At 38.7% G+C, this 15,123-nt stretch overlaps 1 protein-coding gene across 1 annotated transcript in view; it reads left to right on the top strand.

Moving 5' to 3' along the window:
* Positions 1-487: 487 nt before the first annotated feature.
* Positions 488-15,123, top strand: part of tut7 (terminal uridylyl transferase 7) — a 47,688-nt gene continuing 33,052 nt past the window's right edge. Inside the window, exons 1-8 of the mRNA XM_073951661.1 lie at positions 488-590; positions 2,581-2,867; positions 4,313-4,431; positions 6,150-6,257; positions 6,337-6,514; positions 8,939-9,027; positions 9,420-9,471; positions 14,202-14,271. Of these exons, the coding sequence (XP_073807762.1) occupies positions 2,588-2,867; positions 4,313-4,431; positions 6,150-6,257; positions 6,337-6,514; positions 8,939-9,027; positions 9,420-9,471; positions 14,202-14,271 (896 nt within the window). The 5' untranslated portion in view covers positions 488-590; positions 2,581-2,587. The remainder of the gene's footprint in view (positions 591-2,580; positions 2,868-4,312; positions 4,432-6,149; positions 6,258-6,336; positions 6,515-8,938; positions 9,028-9,419; positions 9,472-14,201; positions 14,272-15,123) is intronic.

The raw sequence follows: 15,123 nt of genomic DNA, 5'->3' as shown, positions 1-15,123 counted from the left end.
TAACTGGTTTATTTTATCCTTCATGATGATAGTAAATAATATCCTTCTTGCTGTGAGGCGACAGTGCTAACCACTGAGCCACCGTGTCGCCTATACTATAATTAAAACGAGGAAAACGGAAAGGTGCACTAAAGGGTTTTAAGTTTAGCTCTGCCACTCTCTTTATTAATTAATTTATGTATTTATTATCATTATTTATTTATTATGCTTCAGCACTGCCGCTTTAAATCTCCTTTGGATGTTTATTTTGACGTCATGTAGGACCCGGAAGTGCAAAGTGCAAACTAATTTCGCACAGTATTCAATATAACAGCGATTTAATAATCAAATATCAACTTTCTTCGGTTACAAATGATAGCATTAAAACCTCACATCAGTTGTGTTGAATGAGGAGCTGACGTTGCCTGGTTAATTTGCGTCGATTCTGTGTTCTGATGAAGGCCCGATGATTTGACAGAAGTGTAGCCGGCGGAAGTGAGCTCAGGTCAGATGAGCTCATGTTCAGACACCTGCATGTGCGGCTGCTAACAAACTCCCGGAGATCAGAAATGTGGCGTTCGGTTTTATAAAGCATTACAGAACAAACACAGGTGAGTTGATTATAACTGCTTTCAAACATCCACATCGCGTGTCGTGTTGATTTTGTTGGTGTTTGCCGTGATGTGTGACGCCCCGAGTGCTCTTTGTCCTCCGGGAGAAGCTGCACACACACTCATATTGTTGTGATCGGATTTTAATACTTAAAAGCATGCACGAATGAATCTTCTAGTCTGTTTTGACTTTATTTGATGCGTGGAAATAATTTGCACTGTCACGGTCATAATTGTGTTTGTAATTTCTGTAATCTCGCTCATTCTTTGGACTAATAAGGCTATTTGTTTCAGTGTTGAATCTAAATACGACACCATTTGTTGAAATACAAGTGTTAATGACATGGTTTTATGTTAATTATTGCAGCAAATGTGCAAAAAGCGGGCCTTATGTTTGTGAATTTGTAATAAAAGCATCATGATATTAATAAATTAAAGTCTGTCTCAAATCAAAATGTGCGTCGTTTATTTTGCTAGCGCATTTTGTTCTTCTGTACGTGAACAATTAATATGTGCAAGTTAATTTAATGAAAAAGTAAGTGTAGTTTGGTAATCTTCAATCAAAGTTTGAGCATTTGCTTCCGCGTTTAATGTGGCGGTCCTGTTCTGTTGACGTCACACTTCATCTAGAATAGTTTTAGCCACGCCTCTCTGACGTTAAGGCTTATATATATACACTTCTGCGTCTAGTCATAGAGCTTGCGCCCCATTCACACGGGGCGTCAACGCTTCCCATTCACTTTGATCACCCTCACGCCCTATTCACACGGGGCTTCAGCGTCAACGCTTGACAGAGGGCGTGTCTGAAGTTGGAGCTGAAACGATCGTCATAGAAGCGTCAGCCAATGAAATTCATTTAGCAATAGGCCACTGTCTGAGCTGGTGTATTTGCATACAGCAATCTGATTGGCTGACGCTTCCGTCGGCGCTTGAAAAGTTGAGCTGGTCCCAACTTCTGCAGCGAGGAACGCTTCTGAAGCGGCGGCGACGGATCCACAATGCAGTTCGGCAACGCCTGACGTCACCCATTCAAAGTGAATGGGAAGCGTTGACGCTGACGCCCCGTGTGAATAGGGCGTTACTGTTGCTGACGCCGACGCGCACCTCTCAAAAAATGTAACTACACGTTGTAATGACGCTAAGCGCAAGCTCTGTTATTGGTCGGCTTGGTAGTAGTGATGAGTGTGGGCGGTGCTGAGAGCCGCGAGCCCGATGGAGCGAGTGTTTACAAGTGTCAAGTCCTGTTATGGAACACCTGTGGTCGTTTTGGAATTACTAAGCTGGATTTGGTTATTGACAATTTGAAGTGATCCACAATCGTTTCGTTCTTTAAAACTGATTTGAGAGTTGTTGTCAAAGCAAAAGGTCTGGTAGCTTAAACCTGCTCACTAAACCCATAAGCTGTAAAGTGTCAGAAGCACACAGACAGAAGGCATGAACACTTACTTCTCATGACGCACACACAATAAGCCACTGTATTGAGCTGTTAGCCAGACTGTATTGAACTGCAGTGTCCGGCTACAGGAACGGAAATGATATACGTCTTCTGGGCGGGCCACCCAGCTGTCAATCAAACCAGCTTCAAATCAGAACGCCAGATATACCTGGCCCTTTCAACATGTAGTCTTTAATTGAAATCTGAAAATGCACTTCCTGTTTGTTTTCAGTTAAATTTTCAAATTAGGTCTGTCTGAGGTGTTGGGCATGGCCAACATACTTAACCACGCCCCTTCAGCTGTCAGTTTGACTACAAACAGAAATGAGGAGGAGTCTGTCAGCCTGTAATAACTCACCTCAAACCCTTTTCCCCATCTTTCAGAATGAAATGCCTACTTTACTACATCCAATCAGCTCGCAGTAGAGAAAACAAGCCACGCCCACTGCTTTCTCATTCAATCTCCAGTTTCTCTACGAACTGCGTCACAAAACGAAACAAAAAACGGTCGCAGCTTCCGGTCCATGCAGACTAACTTCCTCTCTGTACTAACAGATCCACGATGGCGGATCGAGGAAACAGGAAGTTCTCTCCGCGATACCGGAGACAGAGGGAAGCAGATGAAGCCGAGCGATGGAGGAGTCCGCGTGGACGAGACGACATGAGCCACGAACACACTTACAGTCCCAAAAACAACAGAAGAGCCAAAGCGTCTCTGTCCTGCAGCTCTCCGGAAGGTCCAGGGTTTGGTCAGAGTCCGTCCCACAGAGAGCGAGTGCAGAGGAGTTCACCTGCCGACCGGAGGAACTGGAGAGATCGGCCGCGAGATGGACAGAAACACGGTAAAACACACGATAAACACTTTAGTTTGTGATAAGTCACTTTATTTACTATTGGCTTATTACCTGTCAATTATAGAGGTGTCACGATTTCAATTTTTAATCGTAATCGATCTAAATTTATGCCTAATTTCGATTATCGAATCAAATAATAGAATCGTCGATGCTGCCACGCCCCCATGTCACGTCAGCTTGGCTTGCCAAGCGGGAAAAAACAGGCTTGTTGAAGTGCTTGTTAAACTGCAGACGCAGGAGACCCGTCGACAGAGCTTAAACCCTCTCCTCTTTCAGTGAAGTCGCCGGTGTGGAGGTATTTTGGATTTCCAGTGAGTTATGTTGACAACGTTCGTGTTGTCGACAAAAAAAAACACAATTTTGCAAGCTCTGCTATGTACGTATTACGTACGGTTCGTCCGATAGACAGCAGATCGCGATTCTCCGCCCGCCCCCGTTGCAAATCCGGTCGCGAAAAGCACACACTCAGGCCCTGTTTACACTGTCTTTGTTTTTAAATGGCGTTTTAGAACGACAACGATTTGACATCCACAGTGGCGTGTAGCATTTCTGAGCAGCCCTCCTTCCTCACTACCTCTGAAAATGCACATCACGTGACCACACAGACACAGACGCACACACAGCCATGCGCTCCAGACAGCAGGTCCAGGCAGTCAGAGGACTGCTTCAATCTTTCACTCACTTGTACTTCGTCATTTTAGCGAACACCTCAGATACTGTTGGCTGGTTCCTGTTGGTTGTGCGTCTTTTTTATCGACGCCATTATAAGGACACAGATCACTGCCTATTCACGAGTCCCGCAGAAAAAGTGATTGACAGGTGGTCATTATGTGTAACTTGCCTTTATTCATTTACTGTATGATCTGTTTATGGGTAAAACAAAGACCATGCAGGTCAGGTAGTTTAAACGGTAGGCTACAAATAATTAATTGGTCATTAATTAATTAATTATTCATAATCGAAAATCGAATCGAATCGTGCCTTTAGAATCGAAAATGTAATCGAATCGAGGATTTGGAGGATCGTGACACCCTTAGTCTATTAAAGGTCCTGTGAAGTGCTTTGAAATGTGCATTTTTTTTATTCGATGTTTATTATGCTAACTAAACCTGAAAAGAGGGTGTGGCATATAGTAGCTCCTCCTCTTTTATAAAAACACACACACTAGTGTTTTGTCACAGCTACAGTGCGTACAGACAGTATTTCACTTTTCGCTTCACTTTTCCCAAATTTTTTATGTTTCAGCTTTATTCCAAAATGGATTAAATTCATTGATTTCCTCAACATTCTACACACAATCCCCCATAATCACAATGTGAAAAGAGTTTTTGAAATTGCTAAAGATTTATTAAAAATAAAAACCTGAAAAATCACATGTACAGAAGTATTTAAAAGTGCAGCTAATATCAGTCTCCATCATGTCTGTCTGTCAGACGGAGCGCAGAGCTGGCGGGACAAGAGCAGGTTTGTGTTGATTGATAGCTGCCTCACGAGACGGGACGTTTTACAGCTGTGTTTGGAAGCAGAAGGCAGCGATTGTGACCCCAAGGAGGTTTGTGTGACATAAACTAAACTGTTAGGTATTTATTCAAAGTTGATATTCCCTCATGGCACTGCTTTAGGAACAGCATATATTTATGTAAAAAAAACCTACATTACTAATGCTTTCCTTCTTAGACTTTACACACCTGAAACTTGCTTACAGCACTTATTCATTGTTGCTCTCATAGTTTTTTCTTTTATATAGTTGTGTAAATTGCTTTCTTGTCCTCATTTGTAAGTCGCTTTGGATAGAAGCATCTGCTAAATGACTAAATGTAAATGTACCATAATCTTTACATGAAGCTTAAAAAATTTACCATGCTATATGCTACAAGTTATTGTCAAAACAAGCAGTAAAGTGTCGGGATGTTTTTTTTCTAAAAACTTTTTTTTTTAAATAAGTCACTTTAGTTCATAATATGGCGACGTGAGATATTCTTGAATATTAAATATCTGTTGGCTATTTTAATATATTTTAAATGGTCAAAGCTCCAGTATTTAAACAGTTTTTTTTGTAGTTTACAGTAATCACAATAATATGCTACACTTATTTGTTGTCAAATTATACAGTATTGTGTCGGGATGTTATTTATTTTAATTAATTAATAAATTTTTATTTGCTTTAGTTTTTATTTATTTATATATTTTCATTTAATTTTGTATTTTTATTGTATTTTATAATTGAAATTTTTTTTTTTTTTTTATTTCTTCTATTTCTTCTATTTATTTCTTTTTATATTTTCTTTTCTTTTTATTTGTTTATTTAATTAATAAAATTAAAAAATTATATGTATGTATATATATATATATATATATATATATGTGTGTGTGTGTATATATATATATATATATATATATATATATATATATATATATGTGTGTGTATATATATATATATATATATATATATATATATACACACATATATATATATATATATATATATATATATATATATGTGTGTGTGTATATATATATATATATATATATATATATATATATATATATATATATATATATGTATATATAGTTTTTATTTATTTAATATTTACTCATTTTAATTTATTTATTTTTACTTTTATTTTTTATAATTTTTTTAATTTTTGTATTTTTATTCATGAATAAATAATTTTTTTTTAATTTAAATATTTTTTTTACTTGATTTTATTAATTTATTTAGTATTCATTTTTATTTATTTATTTTCATTAATTTATTTTATTTTACTTATTTTCATTTATTTATTTTCATTTATTCTATTTATTTTAATTAATTAATTGTAATTTTTATAAATTTTTATTTAATTATTTTTGTTTACTTGTTTTAAAATTAGTTTTTACTTTTTAAATTTATTTGATTGTTTTTCTTTATTTGTTTTAATTAATTAATTTTATGTATTTAATTTATTTATTTTTAATTTATTTTAATTTATTTATTTATGCATGTTTTTTTACACAATTATTAAAGAAGTCACTTTAGTGGCAATATTGTGAAATACTTTTATAAATAAAACTTAATTATAAATATTAAAGTAGATTAAAAATTGGTTCAATATTTTTATATATTTTAGAATGTTGAAAGCTGAATTTTCAGTAGCATTACTCCAGTACTCAGTGTCACATTACACTAGTTTTTTCTCATTAGTATTCAGTTAAACAGAGGAAAGAGTGTATGTTACAGAGATCACATTGATTGATTTCTTCATTCTTGGTTGTTTTTTGTTTTATTAGTCAAGCGTCAGCCTGAAGTTCAGATGTGATAAATGTAAGGTGTTTTGTGAGGACATCTCGCCAGCTCTCAGTCACATCAGAGAACGCTCCCACAGGAAGAAAGCCAAGGTAACGATGATGATCAAGACTAAACTAAAACTGCTCTGTTGTTTGTTGTTTATGGCTGAAATGTGTCTGGTCTTCACAGGAACTGCAGAAACTGGCGCTGCTGTTGAGCATCCCTCCTCCTGCTAAACCACACTGTCTTTCTGTCAGCTCTGCACTGGAAAGCATCGTCACTGAATTTGGTTTAAATGATGAGGATTTAAAACAACGCCAAAATATTCTGGCACTCATTGAAAAAGTCCTTCATCCTGTTCTTCCAGGTGTGTAACCGCACAGCAGCATTTTTAAACGTTGCCTTTATTCTGCTTGCTTTGTTCTGGAGGTCTCCTCAAGTAGGTTTATGTTGGTCCAAGGTCAGGACAGTTTAATTTTCTCATTAAATACATTGCAGACGCAGCTTAATTCTGTCTGTAAGAATTTGTTGCAGGATCAGGTCTTTCTAAACCAAGACTGCGTCCGAAACCGCGTACTTCCATGCTATATAGTACGCTAAAATCAGTTTGCAAGCCGAGTAGTGTCCGAATTCCTAGAATTTGAAAATCAGTATGTGAAAAGTACCTGGATGACTTACTACATCTGGCGAGATTCTGGAGTGTGCATCCCATGCATGCTGCGCTATCCCATGATGCCCTGCGAGAGAATTCATGAATGGGAGTGACGCAGGTACGTCACGTGACCATGACATAATGGCGGATGTAGTGCGTCCGAATTCCATTCAAACTTGTCACATTCATACTGTGTAGAATGTACTTTTCTAACGGCCGAGTACGTTTAAATTCAAATGCAGTACCTACTGAGTAGTAGGCCGTTTCGGACGCAGCCCAAGACTTTAAAGAGTCAAGGGTCTGCTCTGATTGGTCGGATGGCTCTAATCTGCTCTGATTGGTCAGATGGCTCTGCTGTGCTTAAATGAGTTGGAAGACTATGCTCTGATTGGTCCGATGGCTGGACTTTGCTCTGATTGGTCAGATGGCTCCATTCAGATTGGTCAGGTGGATCTATTCCACTCTGATTGGTCAGATGGCTCTGCAGTGCTCAAATGGGTCGGCTGACTCTGCTCTGATTAGTCTGATGGCTGGACTTTGCTCTGATTGGTCGGATGGCTCTAATCTGCTCTGATTTGTCAGATGGCTCTTCTGTGCTCAGATGGGTCGGCTGACTCTGCTCTGATTTGTCAGATGGCTCTGCTGTGCTCTAATTGGTCGGATGGCTCTGCTCTGATTGATCTGAAGGCTGCACTTCTCTGATTGACCAGATGGATCCGCTCTGATTGGTCAGTTGACTCTGATTGGTCTGATGGCTCTAACATGCACTGATTGGTCAGTTGACTCTGCTCTGATTGGTCCGATGCCTCTAATATGCACTGATTGGTCAGTTAACTCTGCTCTGATTGGTCAGATGCCTCTAATATGCACTGATTGGTCAGTTGACTCTGCTCTGATTGGTCAGATGCCTCTAATATGCACTGATTGGTCAGATGCCTCTAATATGCACTGATTGGTCAGTTAACTCTGCTCTGATTGGTCAGATGGCTCGTCTCCGCTTTGATTGGTTAGATTGCTCTACTCCGTTCTTATTAATAAGATGGATCTACTCCGCTCTGGTCAGATGGCTTTACTCCACTCTAATTAGTTGGATGGCCCTACTCTGCTCTGATTGGTCAGATGGCCCTCTTCTATTATGATTAGTCTGATGGCTCTAGTTAGCTCTGATTGGTCAGATTGCTTTACTCTGCTCTAAGCAGATCTCTCTGCTTTGATTGGTCTATCTCTGCTCTGATTCAACTGATGGATCTACTGTGCTCTGAATGGTCAGAATGGTCAGATGGCCGATTGGTAATCTGCTCTGATTGGTCAGATTGGTTTACTCTGCTCTGATTGGTCGGATATTTCTGTTCTGATTGGTCAGATGGCTCTAATCCGCTCTGAATGGTCAGATGGCTCTAATCCGCTCTGATTGGTCAGATGGCTCTAATCTGCTCTGATTGGTCAGATGGCTCTAATCCGCTCTGATTGGTCAGATGGCTCTAATCTGCTCTGATTGGTCAGATGGCTCTAATCTGCTCTGATTGGTCAGATGGCTCTAATCCGCTCTGATTGGTCAGATGGCTCTTATCCGTTCTGATTGGTCAGATGGCTCTAATTTGCTCTGATTAGTCAGATGGCTCTAATCCGCTCTGATTGGTCAGATGGCTCTAAACTGCCCTGATTGGTCAGATGGCTCTAATCTGCTCTAATTAGTCGAATGTCTCTGCTCTGATTGGTCTATTTCTGCTATTTACTCCTCTCTGATTGGTCAGATGCCTCAGTAAAAATATTGTTGTTGTTTTTGTTGTTGTTTTATCCTGTTAATGACATCCCTTAAAAATATACAGCCTTATGTGAATTCAGTGATTTATGGAAATGTTTGGACTTTCCACTTGTCTTTTTAAACTGCGCGTGGTGTTAAATAATCCCATTTTTTTACTGAAAATAAAGTAATTGTTATCTTTATTTCTTATTAAATTAATCAAGGTTTTCATTTTAGTTAATATCATCCACTTTTACTGTGAAACTATGTTTGCATTCAAACACAGCCAAAATGACGCACTGTGTTCAATGTGATATCTGAATGGGCACTTTAAAGCTCACTGAATCCTTTTTTTAATGATTCTTCAATACATTTTATCGACTTTTCCCCTGCAGAATGCCAGTTCAGGTTATACGGGTCTTCCAGCACCAAATTTGGCTTCAAAGATTCTGACGTAAACATTGATGTCAAGTTTCCTTCCCATGTGAGTAGAAAGTGCTTTCGAAGGCGCGTTATCTTAGTGCACAAATGATTTTCTTGTTCAAACACTTGTCTTGTAGTGAACTTTACCTCCTTCAGTTACTGTAGGAAGCAAATCACTATAATATATCAATTATTAAGCCTCATATCTCACTTCAAGCATTTATTGACTCAAACCTCTGATACACATTGAATTATCTCTGGAATTGGGACACAGAGCCTTAATTTGTGTGTACAATATCATATCTAAGATGCAAACCATGTCATATACATTAATAATTCACGTCAAGTACATTCTTTAGTGTGCAGGTTTAAAGCGTATTAGAGATTTACCCATTGCATTTTTGCTTATGATGTTTGTTCAATACGCTTTCTCTGCTCCCTCTCTCTCATCAGTTCCAGCATCCTGATATCCTGCTTGCAGCTCAAGAGCATCTTTCTAAAAGCTGTAAGTTGAAAAATGAAAAAAGCAAGGTTAAAAACAATACCTTGTGTGATTCGTGAGTGTTTTAATCCCCCTGTTGTCTTAGAATTCTGTATACCGCATTTGTCCTTCGGGTCAAATGTCCTGCCTTCACCAGACCTAAAAAAATTAAGCAGATACATTTAATTTTAATCCTAAAACCAATTTTGCATGAAGATACAACCTCATCTTTATCACAATCTCTGTGAGTATCCGGGTTTTTCCATCATCAGTGTTATTGTTGTTATTGATATTATTTCATCAATGTTTACTCAGTGGACAACTCTCATTTTTGACTTCAGTAAAAGGTGTATTTTCTAACGTAAAAGTACCTGCATTAGTGTATAAAATCTTTTGAAAGACTTTTTATAAAAGTTAAAGCAGCAGATTTTTATTGCGTGTCTGTCTGTAGTTTTTGTGGAGTAAAAATGGTTTTATAGCTCCAAAGGACAACCGTTGTACCTTAAATCCGTACAGCCTTCATAAAAATATGAAAATAATATTTTTTTTCTTATGTTGGGGGCATTTAAGGGGTCAAGTTAATAACTAGTATGATCACAATCTTGCCTTCTTTCCAAGGCCGAGTTCAGACTGCGTGATTTTCAAAGTAGTCACGGATGTTTTCACACTGCATGACTATCTGGGCTAGCGTACTGGCGGTGCTGTGTCTACACCAGGGGTTTTCAAAGTGTGAGGCGCACCTCCCCTGGGGGGCGCCAGAGCATGTAGCGGGAAAAAATATAATATAATAAAAATATAATTATTAAGTTTTATTATTATATGTATTTTTTATTATATTAAAACGTTTTAATTAAACAAAGCAAAAAAAAATTATACGTCAAATATAAGAAAACCTTTTTTACCCAGAAGGCCATAGCTGTGAATTCGCTTCTGTTTGGCAAGCCCGCCAATACAGGTATATGCCTGTTAATACAATGGGTCGGTTTCTGAGACCCCCCCCGATTCAAAGCTGTAATGAAGTTCACGGCCCTTTGGCCGCCGGGAAGAAGGAGGCGGAGAACCGACGCAGTTTTAAAGTGGTTTATTAATGACAGTGACCGTAGCTCCGTCTAAACCAAAACAAACGGACGGCAGCTCCTCTCGGAGACTGCTGTCAAACTGAAAGCAAAAGTAAAATATGTCCGTGTCCGGTCCTCTCTCGGCTTCCTCTGCCCTTGTTCCTCCTTTTATGATCCAGAGCTCCTTCCGTGGGATCCGAGGCAGGTGCGCACCGCAGGTGTATCCACTATTAAGCGGTGGCCTCACTCCGTTCCCACAGCTCTCGGCCACGCCCCCTCGCTACAAAAGCCTTCAAGTTCAGGGTTTAAACCCAAAAGACGACGATATGATGATCAGTATTTGAGTTTATGATTTACGTGGACAGGACCAGCTAATGAACCACGACCTTTATGTGTGGTTTGTCAAGATATTTTGGCTAATGACAGCATGAGACCCGCTAAACTTCGACTGTTTTGACTGGGATGGACAGTTCTTGGATCTGTTCTATTCATATTGAACCATCATCCTAGTTTTATTAGTTATATTAAAATACTTGTTATTATGATAAAATAAATGATGATAAAAGTGAGTTAACAGTCTGACATCTGTCTGTGTCTTTATATATACTGTATGTATATATATATATATATATATATATATGTGTGTGTGTGTGTGTGCGTGTGTGTGCGTGCGTGCGTGTTTGGGAGGAGGGGTGCGCCAATGGATAAGTTGTGTCAAAAGGGAGGCCCACTGTCTTAGACTTTGTAAAACCCTGGTCTACACTGTAGAATGGATCGGCGACAGGAGAGTTCACAATGCATGACTTTACAATAGGAAGAATCACAGACAACTTTGTCCAAACTACGTCTCACAGCCAAAAAAACGCGACAACACGCGAGGTCCCGTAATATATCTTTTGTTATTAACTACATAATGGAAAAAAAGCTTTAGCTTTAGAAACTTGTGTTGCTCACCTGGCTTTTGAAGAGAATTAACAATCTCCCCTCAACTTTTTTTTTTTAGGGTGCTTTCACACTAGCACTTTTCGTCTGCACCCGGGTACGTTTGACGTCATAGACTGATTTCACGCAGCCGCCATTTTAAAAGCGAAATCAATGCTGCGGTGGGAAGAAACCCAGAAGTATCATTGGGAGTTACATAGGAATGTTGTGTAGCTGGCTATATATCTTATCAGCGAAGAGAAAGGGACACAAATTTATCATTTCTCCGCCTTCAGAGTGACCCGAAGGTCCTTTCTGAATGAATGGTGAAAATAATTCAATTCAATTCAATTCAGCTTTATTTGTATAGCGCTTTTACAATGTAGATTGTGTCAAAGCAGCTTCACATAAATGGTCATAGTAACTGGAACAGTGTGGTTCAGGTTTTAGTGTTTAAGTTCAGTTCAGTTCAGTTTAGCTCAGTTCAGTGTGATTTAATTATTACTGAAATAATTCAAACACTGAAGAGCCAATTCATCGATGGGTAGCTCTACCAATCCTGAACCATGCGAGGCAGTGGCGACAGCGGAGAGGGAAAAAAAACTTCACCTGATGGGAGTGAAGAAAAAAAACCTTGAGAGAACCAGACTCTGTTTGGCACGACCATTTTAATTTCTCCGCTGGCCAAGAGTCTTGTGCAGAGCTTCATTCGCCGTGGTTGAGGCTGGAAGATGGCCTCAGCGAAGACTCGTCTGTCCCTGGAGCGTCGCTGGAATCAGACTCATGTTCTCCACTCCCCACAACCATCAGCGCAGCAGCAGCTCAGGATAATAAAAAGGCATATCAGAGCTCATTTTCAGCTAAGGTAAATGGCACTAGTTAGCCAACGTTTTCTTTCCCAAACACGCGTTTTAGATGCCATTTTTCAAACTCAAGTTAATAAACTGACTCTTTCACTATATTAGACTCGTCATGATACTGAATTAAAAGAAAAAACATGAATATTCCGCTAACATTTAAGGCACTGTTGATGGTTTTCTTAAACAGCGCTGATTTGCCATTGTGTTCACGTGCTCAACAGAAATGATTGTGATTGGCCGAGAAGGTCATCAGTTCACGCTCCGCTGTTTACCGAGCGCACACACACAGACGAGCGATCCGCTTGATGACTCGACTGATCTTCACGGCTGCTTCGCGCTTCAGTCTCAAGAGCGGTAAACTGAGTGCAAACACAGATACACAGAGACCGAAGCGCAAAGCAGCCGTGAAGATCAGTCGAGTCATCCGCGCTCAGCAGCGCTTCCATGTTAGAGGGAAATAGACGGTTTTCAAACTTCAGTACCTTGACAACACTATTACAGACAACACGAGGGTGTGCTGCAGAGCACTGCAGTGTTTTATCACTCACCGGGTTACATAGGCTGAAGCAGGGAAGCGTGCCCACGGTGTTTAACTAGTGCCATGAACTGAAGCCCAGGAGGACACTTGAGCATATCACTCCTAAGGAGATTGTGATGTTGTTTGATGCCTAATATGCTTTTAACAGTATAAATTAAACTTACTGTATAATATTTTTTTTTTTTTGTCATGGAATTTTTATTCTTGCAAATAGCATTTTACATTTTATAACAATCCACAAAACAAAACAATCCCCAATTAAAACAATCAACATTTACAAATGAATAAATAAATGAATAAAATAAACAAAATAATAATAATAAATAAAATAAAATACAAATACAGAAAAAAATAATATTAAAAAAATTACAATTACAAACCATATACATACATACACATGTACCTTCACTCAATCCACATCTAAGGTTTTTAAGTGATTAAAGAATGCAATAAATTGTTGCCATTTTTCAAAAAAATGCTCTTCCCTACCTCTGATATTGTATTTAATTTTCTCAAGTTTTAAAAAGAAGACCAAATCTTTGAGCCATAATGAAATAGAGGGGGGTTGTGGGGAGGTCCAAGACAAAAGTATTCTGCGCCTAGCGAGAAGAGAGGCAAAAGCCACAATGTCAGCGTGTCTCCGGTTTAAAAGTTGACACTGAGAGGGAACACCAAAGATTGCGATTAAACAGCTAACTTGACCCCCAGGATATCTGAAACAATTTTGAAGAAAGTAACCCAGTAATTTTGCAACTTGGGACAAAATACAAACACTTACTGTATAATATTAAAGTGATGTTTACACCATATCTGCATTTTGAAATCTCGGCACCAGCTGGTCCTATACTTCCGGGTTTCTTCCCACCGCAGCCTCGTTTTGGTTCTTTAAAATGGCGGCCGTGTGAAATAAGCATATAGTACAGTACGTTTAGCTAGTGTTAACGCGTCTTCTGAACTCGGGTGCTCACCTGTGAACCGTACCCGAGTCTGCTTTAACTTCTCCCCCAACCTCCAGCTGGCATGCTGATACCTGTACTATGTAATACTGCTCTCTCATTGGCTATAGGTAATCACCAATGTTACTTTCAATCGGAAATCAATTCACACGGCATGATTTGAATCGCTGACAGCTCCAGATATTTAGCGTGTGTCGGCGACTCTGCGATTCTCTCATATTGCATCCTTGATAGTTTATACTGTGTGATTGTCACTCACGTGAACAAGCACCGATTTGCCTGTGATTTCAGGCATTTGTTGGCGATTTCTCAACCTGTCGGCGAGTCAAAATCAGGGCTAAAATCATGCAGGCTGAACTCAGCTTAAGCTTTTACAATAAAGTACATGCACCGAATAAAACAGCCTTTTTTATGTTCACAGCTCTTTTTGACAGTGTGGAGGGAGACTTTCATAGGAGGATGCCTGTAGTTGTGTGCAAAGAGAAAGCAAGGTGTGTTTCATTGTTTTTATTTTATTTATTTTTTTAAGATTAAATGAAAGGGATAGTACACCCAAAAATGAAAATCCTGTCTGTTTTTTTTCTACCTTTTGCTCTGTCGAACACAAAAAAAGATATTTTGAAGAATGCTGGAAACTGTTGAATATTGACTTGCAAAGTAGCTAAAACAAATATTAGAGTAGTCAATATTTACAGGTTTCCAACATTCCTCAAAATATCTGAGTAAATGATGAACATTTCTCTTATGTTTTTTTGGTGAACTGTCCATTTAATGTGTTCATGCAGTCCATTTCAAACTTTGAAGTCAGTCAAAGCAGCGTCTGCCCTTCTGTGAAATTTAAAAATCCTTTTAATATATCATTATTAAATTAATACATGTGTTAATGAATTAATACATCATTATTTTAATATATATTCTCTGTATTTCTATTATATTGGTCTTCTGGAAAAGTCTTTTGTTGTTGTTGTACTGGAATAAGAGGAAATATATATATTTTTAAATGTATAAACTGGTGATGTTGATATTATTAGCCGCCTTAGGAATTTATTTATTTTTTTTGATTGGCTATTAGGGGTGTAACGATTTATCGTTGTACGATTTATTGCGATGCAAAAATGTCAATATGCATCGTGGCGTTATGACAATTTGATTACGATATGACGTCCGTTTTCTCTTATTAGTTGAGCTGTTTGCACGTGAGCTACGTTCCACCTGCTGTCGCACGTGAGTTCAGATTGCAGCAGCAGTAATGTTAGCAGACAAGATGAGTGGAGCTGAAATAGAGGATAGCCCATCCTCTCAAAATCAGACGTCTGGCAACATTTCGGTTGTACAGTCATTGC

This window comes from Danio rerio, chromosome 5 (assembly GCF_049306965.1).
Source record: "Danio rerio strain Tuebingen ecotype United States chromosome 5, GRCz12tu, whole genome shotgun sequence".
NCBI lineage: Eukaryota > Metazoa > Chordata > Actinopteri > Cypriniformes > Danionidae > Danio > Danio rerio.
This window is presented reverse-complemented; position numbering and strand designations above follow the sequence as displayed.